We start from the raw sequence: 14,819 nt of genomic DNA, 5'->3' as shown, positions 1-14,819 counted from the left end.
TGAAGACATTTGCAACCTCTTCAGCACTTCAACCTTGTCTCTTGCACTTACTTTCTGAGCTCCGCCAGAGTTGAGAATGGGGATTTCATAGAGCTTCCTATTCCCGTTCGTTACCTGATTGACCTCCACCATTCCTGACCAAATGTGGCGGGGTTACAGACCTTTGCCGTGATCCTTTGGTTGTGGGACCACTTAGCTCTTACTGTAGCCTGCTTCTTTTGGTGTTTAGCACGTAGGTAGGCCCTGTGTTGTAGTTTCACTAAGCTAGTGCTTCATTCTAAGGTGTGCCTGGCACTGCTCCTGAAACGCCCTTTTACACTGCCTATTAAACAAGTGTTGGTCTCTTGATTTGATGGCGCTGGAGGAGTGAGAAATGAGTTAGTCCGTGTGAGCCCTGGTTGTTTGGGAACTGAATCCTTTGTATGACGATTGAAGCTACAAACATCGATGTTATAGGTCTTACTGTAAAATTACATTTTGTATTAAAATGCAGACCACCATGTGTCTTACTCTACAACACTGCTGATTGAACTTGTCTGTGTAAAAGTACTGATAAAAGACAATTATTAAATCCACTTAATGAAATAGTGACATTGCTTTGACTAGGGTTTATTAGGTGTACCGTACACACTTGATCTTGTAATACCTTGTCAGCAGTGGCTAGGGGTATTCACTGATTGAGAAGATCAAAAAACAAAATGAGTCGTTCTGGCCTGTAAAAAGATACGTGAAAAGGAAACAGATAAAGTAATCTTGATTGCCTGATGTATCTGATAACTGCGATATTGCCTTAAGTAATAACATGCTTTCATTCCGTCTTGAACCAAGACCTGAATAGCAAATTCTAAGGTGTTCCTGGCCAGCCGTGCAGGATATTGGTTGACATGCCCTTTGCCTGCACTGACTCAGCTGCCATTGGAATAAATATTTTGACATCGGCTGCAGGTGTAAATGAACGATGGCGCAGGGAAACTTAAGTGAGCTAATTGGTCTCACCACATTAAAGGAGAGCATTGTGAGCACAGCTGATCACGGAAATACCTGTCAGTCATCTGGGCTGTTTCATTGACTCTTATTATATAAACTGGAGAATGGCATAGAGCAGAGAATGGGGGCAGGATGTGGGTCCCTGATATCACTACAACAGCTGCCTCTTAAGAGAACTTTGTTTTTCATTTAAAGTGTATTGCAACAGGTCTCTCTGCTGAGGAGAATGGGGGACCAAAATCTCCTGTAGTGCCTGAGAGGTGTGAAATGCAAACACTAAATATAGTCATGCCTGAACTGTTCTTCTGATTTGGCAAAAGCATCATTGGAGGTAACCTTGTAACTTAAGGATCTAACGCGTTCCTCAGCTGGAGGTTTGATGGGATGCCTCTGACGGACGGTGGTGATTGCCATTGGGTCTTCCCTCTTGGCCTGTATGGGTTAGCAATGCGTGTTCACCATTGTGGGTCTATGCAGACCTGCCCTGCCCGATCAGAAGTATCAGTCAAAGTGCCAGTGTCCCAGGTACAAGTTCGCACTAACGCACGCACAAGTGGTTTTTCCAGATTGCAATTCACGATATACTTGGGATCAAGGCAAAAAGAAATTTCTAATACGCCTTTCGAGACCTCAGGACATCCCAAAGCACATCACAGCCAATCAAGTACTTTTTGAAATGTAATCACTGTTGTAATGCAGAGAAACGAGGCAGTCAATTTGCGCACAGCAAAATCCCACAAACAGCAGATAATCTTTTTCAGTGATGTTGGTTGATGGATAAATGTAGGCTAGAACACTGGGGAGAACTCCCCTGCTCCACTTCCATTGGTGCCATAAGTTCTTTAACATCCACCTGTAAGGGCAGACAGGACCTCGGTTTAACGTCTCATCCGAAAGATGGCAAGTCCAACAGTGCATCTCTCCCTCAGGACTGCACTAAAGTGTTAGGCTGAAATACGTGCTCAAATTTTTGGAGTGGGACCTGAACCCACAACCCAAGAGTACTATCACTGGGCAACGGCAGGAATAAAATGCCTGAACCACAGATGTTAGAGTAGCTAGTTGGTAGCACTCTTGTGGCTGAGTTAACACCATTTAGTCATGTGGGTATGATATTCCTGTCTTTGAACTTTTTTCCTATCTACCTTTTCATTAAAATTAGCAGACAGGAATAACAACCTATGTTTCCCTCTTCTGTATAGATGAATAATGGTTTATGCATTTGTTTATTCAGCGAATCACTAAGGATTGATTAAATAAGACAGTCGATATTTGCTGTGAATAGACTTTTTATGGTCAGAATGGGACTGAATTATTAAGGGAGACTTGTCCAGACAATGTGACAAAGCAATTAAATCCAATAGAATGCTGGATTTATAACCAGAAGAAGGCTCCAGAAATTATGACAGATTAGAGAAATGCATGAAATATGAAGTGGGATAGATAAGGGTAAATCCAAATTATTACTTCAAAATATCCCCAAGAGGATACAAGTGGAAATGAATGAAATTTAGAGTAGATATCTTTGCTTAAGGAGTGCTGACTGTTTGGAATAATCTACCAAGTGAGGCAACAGAGGCAAAAACACTGAAGTTATTCAAAATGCCATTAGTTGCCATGATGAGAGAGTAAATGGTAGTGGAGGCCGGGCCCTTAGTACTCCATGAGCAGAGAGTGCTGCAGAATGTAGTACCACTGAAGACTTTCTTCCTGGCCAGTTTTTTTTCTCTCATTTACTTTCTCCACAGTTTTCCCCATTGCAACTGTATTGTAACCAGTGCCAACTCATAACATTATGTACCAGCACATGACGCTCTGAACCTGAATGGTCTCAAGTGAAACCAATCTTCTAATTCATATTAATATGCAGCACCTTAATCCTATGCATTTCACTCCTTGCATAGTTCACCTGCAAAATGTGACTCAGTGCATCAGGTATTGATTAACTGCTGTTGACATCACTTAACACAAAGCATGGTGAAATAGTAAACTCAACACTTAACATGTCCAACCAATGCAACGCAGTGATCAACCAAGCCAATAGGATGTTGAATTACATGGTAGAATGCAAGTCAGAGGAAGTTGTGACCAAACTGTACAGTGCTCTGGTAGGACCGAAGCTTGAGCACTGTGTCTAGCTTTTGTCGCCAAGACAGTGGGAGACATTCAAGTGCTGGGAGCAATGCAGAGAAAAGCTGCAAAGCTGATCTCCAGTGTTAGAGTTATGAGGAAAGACTAGAGAGACTTGTGCTTTTCAGCCTGGAAGCAACAACAACTTGCATTTATATGGCGCCTTTAACATAGTAAAACGTCCCCTTCACAGGAGCGTTATCAGACATCAGTTGACACTGAGCCACATAAGGAGATGTTAGGACTAGGTGACAAAAAGCTTGGTCAAAGCGATAGGTTTTGAGGAGCACCTTAAAGGAGGAGAGAGGTGCAGAGAGGTTTAGAGAGGAAATTCCAGAGCTTAGGGCCTCGACGGCTAAAGGCACGGCCGCCATTGATGGGGCGAAAGAAGTGGGGCATGCACAAGAGGCTAGAGTTGAAGGAATGCAGAGTTCTTGGAGGGTTGTAGGGCTGGAGGAGGTTACAGAGATAGAGAGGAATGAGGCTATGGACCGATTTGAACACAAGGATGGGAATTTTAAAATCGAGGCGTTGTTGGGCTGGGAGCCAATGTAGATCAGCAAGGTGATGTATGAATGGGATTTGCAAGTAAGGATATGGGCAGCAGAGTTTTGGATGAGCTTTGGAAAGGAAGGACCTGAGAGGTGATCTTATCAAGGTATATAAGATAGTACATGGTATGGAAAAGGTAAATCAACAATATTACTTTAAACTTAATTGCAAGAGTAGGACAAGGGGACATATTGTAAAGTAGTAAAAGGCAAATTTAAAACTGAGATCAGGAAATTCTTCTTCACACAAAGAGTGCTCAACACATGGAACAGACTCCTGGAATTATTGAAGAAATAATTAGATGCTGCAGTAGAGGGACTTATGGATTAAGATGAGCCAAATTGTCTTCCTCATCCAAAGAAAGTATCTTGTGCTCTTGTGAGGTCAGGTGAGATAGGTATTTAGGTGACTCGGAGCCTAAGCCAAGTAAACTGCTTTTAATCACTTTAAAATGCATGATTTCTGTGAACAAAAGCCACCATTTTAGCTCTTTTTATACAGTATTTTAAAATATTTATTATATTGAGATCCCCAAACTCTGGAAAAAAACTGTCCACAGAATCCATATTCTCATTGCTGCAGTATTTGATTGGGATTGGCGCAGGATTTGGTTTTGGAATGCTGCCAAATTCTACCGGCCCTGACCAGTGGAATGATCTGTGATGACTCGATGGCTTTTTCTCATCCTGAACTTTTCTTACATTCTCGTGCAACAATAAAAGGTTTTTATTTCATTTTAAAAGCAGTGTGCAGTTAACTACACATTAAACAATGTGAGCTATAACTGCCATAGTGGCCAGGTTAATGGTGTCTGAGGAAATCCAATCTAGCTTCTGTTACATGGGATTGCATGATTTTTACCAGCATTTTCGATTCCGTCCATTTTTCTCTGAAATTTGAGTTGCTTTGCCTACAATATCCAAAAGGGCTGCCATTCACTCTAAGCAGAGCCAGTGCCTTACAGTAACTGAATAAATCAAATTCTGATTTTATTACATGGGATTCCAACACTTTTAACATTGTTTTGGGGATCCTATTCTGTGATTTGGCCTTTTTTTTCTATGAAAACTGAAAGCCAGGGACTCTGCACATGGCCTATTGGGTACGGGCTCTGCCAGGTGTGTGACTAAGCAAAACAGAGCAGAAAGTCCCAGGTTCAATACCTGGGGTTAGAAATTAGTTTGGGCCCGATTTCAGGCCTAGGCTCGGCGCAGTTGGAGCAGCGCGCGCCTGAACCAAGAGGCCCAAGAATCGATAGAAATTAGTCCTTGCGAACTTGGAGCGAGCTGCCGCCGCTGGTCACACCTCCACGGACAGCTCGCCCGATGAGAAAAAACAATTTATGGTGGCCTGCCTCGCTGGATTGGGCTCTGGGCGGGGGGCGGGGGGAGATTGTGACGCCTGTGGCGTCGCGGGGAGGGTGGGAGCTCTCCTGGCTCCGCGGGTTGGTTCATTTTTTTAAAAGTTCGCGGACATAGGGGCCGCTAAAGAATCCTGAGCGGGCGGGCAGGCAGGCCCCAATGCCTTCCCCGCTCATTGATAACTAATTTTGTAATGGAGTCCTTCAACAGGCCCCTCATTTCTATATTCAAGGAGCCTAACGCCCGTTTTAGGTGTCTGCCCAGAACATCTAAAAAATGGGCCCCACGAATTTAGCAGTGGGACCAATGCCTGCGCTGATTAGGCGCCTGCCATTCCACTGCTATGCTTTGCTCCCGTTTTGCACCCGAAAAAGGGGTGCAATACATACCAATTTCTACCACCTGCTCTGTGCGCAGTTAGTTCTTCTGAACCAGGACAGCAGCTCATAGAATGATACAGCACAGAAGGAGGACATTCGGCCCATAGTGTCTGTGCCGGCTCTTTGAAAGAGCTATCCAATTAGTCCCACTTTCCTGCTCTTTCCCCATAGCCCTGGAAATGTTTCCTTTTCAAGTATATATCCAATTCCCTTTTGAAAGTGACTGTTTAATCTGCTTCCACCACCCTTTCTGGCAGTGCATTCCAGATCATAACAACTCGCTGAATAAAAAAAATTCTCCTCATCTCCCCTCTGTTTCTTTTGCCAATTATGTTAAATCTGTGTCCTCTGGTTATCGACCCTCCTGCCACTGGAAGCAGATTCTCCTTATTTACTCTATCAGAACCCTTCATAGTTTTGAACACCTCTATTAAATCTTCTCTGCTCTAAGGAGAACAATCCCAGCTTCTCCAGTCTCTCCACATAACTAAGTCCCTCATCTCTGGTACAATCCTAGTAAATCTCCTCTGTACCTTCTCCAAGGCCTTGACATCCTTCCTAAAGTGTGGAGCCCAGAATTGAACACAATACTCCAGCTGCGGCCAGTTTGGGTGGTACAGTTGGATTCATTGCTCCTAGACTAGGGCAGTGTTCCTACCCCTGCTCACTATCCAGTGACAACTGTTCAAAAACATGTTGGTGTGAGGACAGGGCTGTGCTGTCCTCCAAGGCCAACACAATAGCTGCGTGGGTGAGGCACCAGAGACCCCTGATGCCTGTGGAAGTGTACCCCAGCTAGAGTCGATGCCTTCAGCAGAAAAGGGGAGAAACTGGGGGGAGGGAGCACTGTTCTGAACTACAAAACAGGCTTCTTTCAGGTTCTAATTCTGCCCAAGAACTTCTTAAGCTTCATTGTTTTTAGTATTCAAACTGCTCTTCATTAACACAAAAACTTAACCAGCATTTTAGACTCTGGCAGTATAGCTGGACTTACTACTCCAATGCAGATACTAGTAATACTGGTATCTCTAGTATAACACCACCCAGAACTTTCTCAAAAAAGTATCTAATCATATTTACAGATATATAACTTAAAATAACTATTGCATAAAATGTAATTGGATGGTGTTCAGCTATTAAGTGAAGTTTCCCCTTAGTTTTGAAAGTGTTGCAGAATGTAGTAAGTACTGAGATCCCGCTCTGCGTGTTCAATCGACTGTGTCATCAGCGATCTATTGAGTCTGTTATTTATATATTGTAGATCACAAAGGCTGAATTTTGAAGTGTCATCGCCGAATGGAATTCTACTGTTCAGAGAAGCCAGCAAAATGATTTCCACTTATGGTATGAAATTCAGAGCTCCTCTGCTCAGGATGATTGTGAGTGTGTGTGTGTGTGTGTGTGTGTGTGTGGGCATGTGAGTGTGTGTGTGCGTATGTGTGTGCATGCATCCATGGACCTCATTCTGGTACCTCACTCAGCAGAGATACTCAAAGATATTTAATTGATAAAGTTGTTAGATAAATTGTTCACTCTGGTGAAGGGTTAAAAGCTCAGGGGACACGAATCAAAAAATTATGCAGTTAAGAGTAAGAAAGGAAGTATGGCAGAACTTTTCCCCCAAAGGGTAAGAGTGTTTTGGTATAGGTTTCTACGGAACATTATTGAAGCTGACGATATAAATGGGATCAAGACAGAACTAGATGAGCTTTTAGGAAGAGAGGTGAGGTGGTGGGTACATGGGACTGACTTATGAAAAGGGATGGGTTTGTTGAACCTAACGGCCTTTTTCTGATCCTAAAAACTCTAGTTGTATTACATTAAAACTTACGAGAGTGTATCCAGCATGGATTTGCTGGCAGGCCAAAGAATGGAGGTCAAGCATGAGTGGGAGTGGGCAGTTGAAAGAGAGCAGTGAGCGATGAACATGATGAGATCTGGGTGTGGGTGGGAGTACAGGAAGAGGCAGCGCAGGAGTGAGCAGCAGGCATGGGCCAAGGCCCATTATAGACAGGAAATCCAGATAAGGACGGTGGAGGCCCCCTGGGCAGCAGATGGGACTGGTGCAGTGAGGTCTGTACTATTCTGACATGCATTATCAATCTTAATTATGGCTTGCCTCTTTTTGTATATTGCTGGGCTGTATGCAGGAACTCCCACTGTGGCTGAGAGGGAGGTGAATTTTTGCTCACTGTATCATGTTTGTTGTTTTTCAGACTAGAAACACTGACCCAATTAGAAAACTTGCACATGAGACTTCAGATGGACAGATACTAATGACACTAAATATATATATATATATATATATATATATGTAATTAGATTAACAAATTAATAGAAGGATTTTGAAGAGAAGTAAAAAATTTGTATTTGTTGGAGTATATTGTGTGCATTGTCTGAAACAGTATTCTTTATAAGGGTTAGCTATTATAATTCAGCTGACTCTTGAACATTGCATTATGAACCTTCTAACAAATAGTGCAGTCGCTTGATTAAGAAGCCAGTTCTTGGGTCCCAGGTTCAATCCCCAATCTGTGCTGAGCCATTGGGGGCACTAGAGTTTGCCTCAGTGCTCCTGGGCAGTTTCTGATTGTTATCCAGTGAACCCTACAAGAAAGTGGGAGAGAACAGAATCGGGCTCTGCTGTGATTTCTTCTCTCATCTCCCCACACTGTCAAATAACCTGCTGACCATTAACTTCCAGTCAAGTTACACGTGGAGCACAGTGGTTGACACTTACGGGACCTTAGGGCAGTAAGAGTTGTTATCTTCTGGAAGGCTGTGGGGGAATTAAGGAAATCCCTCCAATCTATGAATTAAGAAGTTACTATTGGGGGGACTTCGCAATGTGCGAGGTTAGACACTGACTTTTCACCTTTGGGACGCGGGTTCAAATCTGAATAAGGAACATAGGAACAGGAGTAGGCCATAATTATTTGATAGCCACTAACAGAACAATTAAAGAATTTAGGAACAATTCCTTTACACTCAGAATGTGGAAGCAACTGCCACATGGAGTGTTTGAAGCAGATAGCATTGACACATTTAAGGGGCGGCTTGATGCATACACGAGCGAGAAAGGAATAGATGGCTACTGGGGCAGGGCGGATCGGGGCTCGTGCAGAGTATAAACATCATCAGAGACCAGTTGGGCCAAATGGCCTGTTTCAGGGCTGCAAATTACAAGGGAACACAGGAACTGGAGTGGGCCATTCAGCCCCTTGAACCTGTCCCAACATTCAATTAAATTATGGCTGTACTTCAATTCCATTTATCTGTCTTTGATCCACATCCCTTGATACCCTTACCTAATAAAAATCTATCAATCTCAGTCTTGAAAATTACAGTTGGCCCCCAGCATCCACAGCCTTTTGGGGGAGCGAGTTTCCACTACCATTTGTGTGAAAAGGTGCTTCCTAATTGTTCTGGATTCCCCCACCAGAGGAAATATTTTCTCTGCATCTACTCTATTGAATCCTTTTATCATTTTAAACACCTCGATTAGATCACCCCCAACCTTCTAAACTCAAGGGAATACAAACCAAGTTTATGCAACCTGTCCTCATAATTTAACCTTTTAAGCCCTCGTATCATCTGGTGAATCCAAGGCCAATATATCCTTCCTGAAACCAAAACAGAATGCAGTATTCCAGATGAGGTTTGACAGGTCCCATACCTTAGATCACTCTCAGAGGTGGATCCTAACTCCCTTTACCATCAAAAGATTCTTCACCGGCATTGATACCTAAGTAAGATTTCAGTAATGTGCCCAGGATAACAAACAGAGGAAACTTTCTATTAATTATTTTAGCTTCTGGAATTATCCTATGCCTCCACAGGTTCTCTCCTCCATCATCAGTAAGCAATAGAGCATCCCAGCATTAAACCACAATTTAGCTTTAAAGTGAATTTATTTAACCAAAAATGAACAAGCAAATAAAAAACAGTAATATTGAATAAATATCCGATCTAGTTCAACAACAACAGCTTGTATTTGTAAAGCACCCGTAACTTAGAAAAACATCCCAAGGTGCTTTGCAGAGGCATGAGGCTAAAATGGATGTGGAGCGAAAAAAGGAAACATTAGATAGGGTGACCAAAAGCTTGGCTGAAGAGGTGAGTTTTAAGGAAAGTCTTAAAGGAGAAGAGGGTGGTGGAGAGATGAAGGTTTTAGGGAGGCGGTTCCAAAGCGTGGGCCCTAGGCAGCTGAAAGCACGGCAGCCAATGGTGGGGTGAAAGGATGGGCGTGATAGACAATCAGGACTTATTGCAGGATAGGATACAGGCAGCAGCGTTTTTGATGATCTGAAGTTTACAGAGGGTGGAGGGTGGGAGGTTGGCCAGGAGACCATTGGAGTGATCTAGTCTGGAGGTGATAAAGATATGTAAGGGTTTCAGCGACAGATAAGCTGAGGTAAGTTTAGAGGCAGGCGATGCTATGGAGATGGAAACAGATGATCTTTCTGATGGAAAGGATATGGGTTCAGAAGCTAAGCTCAGGGTCAAACAAGCTCCTCGAAAGGAAAACAATAAAAGGTCACGTTCTAAATGCTAACCTGTTCTTTTGCAAATAATTTATTATATGTGCGGTGTTTCTTTTCTTTATGCATTTCATACCATTGTGGGACCCGTGTCAGCCCAATCTTTATCTCTCGCAAGTTCCAAACTGACCACCTAATTTCAACAGCTCCAGCTCCTTAAGTATCCCTAAAAGCATTTACCAGAACTCCTCAAATTTGAATTACCATTGATGACATTCTACCACTACTGTCTGTCACCCACATAACTAAACAAATCACACAGTCTGTTTGTTCAAAAGTGGCTTGGCTCCTTCCTGCAGGCAACCGATGAATTTAGCTACATTTGTATTAAGTTAAACGTGGACCAAGATTATGACTGTAGCTGTTTTTTTTACAAACTTCTTATGGCCATTGATTTTTTTTACTTTATTCATTGGGATGTGAGCATCGCTGGCAAGACTGGCATTTATTGCCCATCCCTAGTTGCCCTTGAAAAGGTGGTGGTGGGCTTTCTTCTTGAACCGCTGCAGTCCGTGTGGTGAAGGTTCTCCCACAACGACGTTAGGAAGGGAGTTCCACGATTTTGACCTAGCGACGATGAAGGAACGGTGATATATTTCCAAGTCAGGGTGGTGTGTGACTTGGAGGAGAACTTGGAGGTGGTGGTGTTCCCATGCACCTGCTGCTCTTGTCCACCTACGTGGTGAAGGTCGCGGGTTATGGAGATGCTGCCAAAGAAGTCTTGGCGAGTTTGCTGCAGTGCATCCTGTAGATGGTACACACTGCAGCCACAGTGCGCCTGTGGTGGAGGGAGTGGATGTTTACGGTGGTGGATGGGCTACACATCAAGCGGACTACTTTGTCCTGGATGGTGTCACGCTTCTTCAATTTTGTTGGAGGTGCATTGATTCAGGCAAGTGGAGAGTATTCCATCACACTCCTAATGTGCCTTGTAGGTGGTGGAAAGGCTTTGGGGAGTCAGGAGGTGAGTCACTCGCCACAGAATACCCAGCCTCTGACCTGCAGAAGTGAATTGAATTTTAAAAATCTCCACTAAGCTAAAACAACACAAAATTGCTTCATTTTTTGTCATAGTAACTGTGGCTATTGAGATGCCAGCAGTCAGAAAAGATTTCACTGTTTAACGAGGGTGAGGAGCTTTGTTAACAGTAACTTGTATCATGTTGCACAATTCAATGTCACCACGATTAGTGTTGCAATGAGGGTTTTGTCAATATCTTGGCCTTTTCTAAGATATGGTAAGATCTGCATTAAAAGTAATACTTTTGAAGTTTTATTTTTTTTCCTCATCCACTCTTCTTTAAAGCCCTTTGATGTGAGTTGTTGAATGATGAGGCTTTCAGCAGTGGTTGTTTGGGGTGAATAGTCAAACTAACCACACCAGAACAAAGAAGCTTACTCATCCAGAAACCCCTGTGCGCACTCCTGCTTTAGATTTTTCAATGGTCCCTCCAAACCAGTGCTCCGGGATTAGTTCCTAATCTATGGTGAATTGGTGATCTCGTTGAGAGAGAATCAGATTGGGTTCAGCTATGATGCATTCCAACAGAAACAACTTGCATTTATACAGCACCTTCAATGTAGAAAAATGTCTCACAGGGGCATGAGGAAAATCGGACTTCAAGCCAATGAATCAGAAACTAGAGCCTGGATTTTAGTGCCCGGCAGGAGTCCTGTGGGCAAAGGTTGAGGCAGACAGCAAACCGTCCGGCCTTCTACAGCGTAAGGCTCAGAGATTTTAAGTCTCCAACCTCATCTGAATGGAGCCCTTGAGTCTCCCGCCCAAACCCGGTGGGAAGTGGCAGCTGGCTGATGGGCGGGAGCAGGATTTCGGGCAGCAGGAGCCCACCACTGGGGACCCAAAGGAACAGTACCCAACACTCAGGTAGGTGTTTAAGGGAGGAGCCGGGAGTGCTCGTAATCATGGGGGGGTGGGTGTCTGAGGTAGGAAAGGTCCAAGGTTTCCTTGTGGGGCCCAAAGGAGCACTGTTGCTCCACCTAGCCCACATGAAATCAAAAAAAAGTTCTTTAAAAATGATTTTTCTGGGCCTATTCTGGCCCTGGATCATCAGATTGGCCTGGTGGGAAGCCACGAAGCCTTTGCCGTGCAGGGCTCAGATTAAAATGGCATTCGGGTCCCATTATATCATTGAAGCGCGATCTGCATATTTAAAGAAGGACCCCGCTGCTTTCCGGGCTATGACCCATGTGCCTGCTTTGAAAAGAGCAGGTTAAAATCATATCCCGTAGGGAGGCAGTAGTGTTGCAGGGGGTATGTCGCTGTCCTGATTTTATCTGCCCATCTGGCTTCCACCGGGCGGGCAGGGTTAGAATCAGGGCTTAGGAGCTTGGTCAGAGAAGTGGGTCTTGTAGGAGAAGAGATGTGGGTTGGTTGAGGAAGGGAATTTTGAAGCATCGGGCCAAGGTGGCTGAAAGCACAGCTGCCTACGGTGGGGCGAAAGGAGGAGGGGATACACACAAGGCCGGAGTCAGAGGAACAAGGAGTTCCACGGGGGTAGGAGTTGTAGGGCTGGAAGAGGTTACAGATGTAGGGAGGGGTGAATCCATGGGTGGTGGGCAAGCGAGACTTGTTGCAGTTCAGGATACAGGCGGGAGAGTTTTGGATGAGCTGAAGTTTACAGAGCGTGGAGAATGGGACACTGTCCAAGAGAGCGTTAGAATAGTCAGATCTCTAGGTGATAAATAAGGGTTTCAGTGACAGATGGACTGAGGCAGGGCCAAAGTCAGAAAATGTTATGGAGGTGGAAGTAGGTGGTCTTTATAACAGAAGATATGGGGCCGGAAGCTCAGCATAGGGTCAAATAAGACACACAGTCTAGCTTAGCCTGAGACAATGGCTGGCAAGGTGGGTAGAGTCAGTGGCGAGGTTACGATGGGCACCAAAGACAATGGCTTCAGTCCTTCCAGTGTTTAGCTAGAGGAAATTGTGGATCAATCAAGATTAGATGTCAGACAAGTAGTTTGAGAGCTCAGAGTCAGTGGTGGGGTCGAGAGAAATAGTGGAGAGTTGGGTGTCGTCAATGTACATGTGGAAGCTGACCCCATGTCCGTGGTGTTTGTTTTTGATACGTCTATCCGTTAAATGCCCTAGACGTTTTTACATTAAAGATGCTATTTAAATTCAAACTATGGTGATGGTGGTAGTGGCAGTGGCAATGACTGGCACCTGTGGAACGAAGAAATGAAACCCCTTAAGGAAGAGAGGTGGAAAAAATTCCACTATCTATATAAGCACTTTTTTTTTGCGCTGAGGGCAACAAGAATCAACCACATTGTGTGGGACTGGAGTCACATGTAGGCCAGACCAGGTAGGGGTGGTAGGTCCCTTCCCTGAAGGATATTAATGAACCAGTTAGGTTTTCACAAAAATTTAACAGCTTCCTTGGTCATTAGCAGATTTATTGAATTCAGTTTCACAACTTGCGTTGTGGGATTTGAAGTCACAACCTCTAAGTTCCTAGTCCAGAACTATAACTACTAGGCTACTGTACCCCACTAATCTCATTGACAAGTTGGATAGAAAGCTTTCTCAAATCAGTCTGACAATTTAAAATGGCTTTTGAATCACTAAACAATTTTACTGCCTTTAAATCATTCTCAGTTGTGCATCATACTTAACACATTCTAAATTTTGGCAGAGCACCCAAATCCCTCCATTGCAAAACATAATGGCCCAGAATTTACTGTAGCCGGTGACCGTTCGTTAGACTTGCCCTTGTTTAATTTCTGTGAGACTTTGCACTGGAAGTTGCTGTAAGTGGGAGATGGAAAGGGTGCAGCGCCCTCTACAGGGCATCTGGAATCTGTGTAAACAGGGCAAGTAACTGTGTATCTCCTTAAACAATCAGATTGAAGGATTGTGAAATGAACAGTGCAGAGTCTGAACCAGGAAGTGTAAGTTAGAATAGTGAATTCAATGTCAAATCAGGTACAGAAAGCGAAATAAAGAGAGGGAAAGAAAGATTGGATTAAGGGCGAGAGAAAAAAAGAGAGAAAGAAAAAGTTTTTTTAAAAATTAATTTTTTTTGAATATCTCCAACAACAATTAAAAGCTGAAGGAGTGAGACTCCACGCTTGTAATAGTTAATTTTCAGTGCCAGAGAAGTTGTTTGCCAGTAATTAAGACTTATCACACCACTAAAAAGGGTACTGAGACTGAAATGGACAAGCCCTAACTTCCTGTGGCAAGTTTAGTTCGTATCTACCGCGCAAATACAGCAACTTCACGCCATTCAATGCATTTCAATGGTGAGTCCAACGGCGAAATGCCGTTTTTGCGGAGCGGCGTATCTCGGACAGCAACTTCTGGATTTTTGTGTTTAACCTCACATCTACCCTCACCTAAAGTTTCTGTGCAATTTGCACATAAATAACAGCGAGCACTGTTAAGCCTCATTTACATTTTTGGTATGGGTGCTGCATTTATTAATGGAGCAATTCAGCTTTCTTGAGTTATGCATTGGTTGCTTTGAAGACTCTATGTAGACTGCATGTAGTGACATCACTATTCCCGGCCAGAATGGAGATGATTGGACAATTGCCCCGTCAATCACACTGGAGACCCACTCCTATAAGTGACTGGTATCTGAATAAATGAACTTTGTTTGCTTTGCTGTTTGCTCTGTTTTGCTGTAAAATTTACTGTTTGGCTGTAAGTCCCAGCACGCCTCCAACTCATTGGCTGCCACAGTGGTGTCAGTTTGACAGGAGCTTGTGAACTGTTTGGTGGATTGCATAGATGGTGCATGTGATTTTGTTTGGGAATGGTTCCTGTGCATATGTTTGGATATTGTGGTATCTTTGCTTGTGAACTGCTTGCTGATATCACGAACAGCATATGTGCTTGC

General features: G+C 43.7%; 1 protein-coding gene across 4 annotated transcripts in view; it reads left to right on the top strand.

The window, feature by feature from the left end:
• The window catches only part of LOC137332605 (ran-binding protein 17-like), a 686,121-nt gene that overhangs the window by 501,192 nt on the left and 170,110 nt on the right, over positions 1–14,819 (top strand). For all 4 annotated transcript variants that reach the window (XM_067996561.1, XM_067996562.1, XM_067996559.1 and 1 more), the window contains one exon: positions 6,672–6,754. In XM_067996561.1, the coding sequence (XP_067852662.1) occupies positions 6,672–6,754 (83 nt within the window). The remainder of the gene's footprint in view (positions 1–6,671; positions 6,755–14,819) is intronic.

This window comes from Heptranchias perlo, chromosome 14 (genome assembly GCF_035084215.1).
Source record: "Heptranchias perlo isolate sHepPer1 chromosome 14, sHepPer1.hap1, whole genome shotgun sequence".
Classification (NCBI taxonomy): domain Eukaryota; kingdom Metazoa; phylum Chordata; class Chondrichthyes; order Hexanchiformes; family Hexanchidae; genus Heptranchias; species Heptranchias perlo.
Note: the sequence above shows the minus strand (reverse complement) of the source record. Positions and strands in the feature narration are given on the sequence as shown.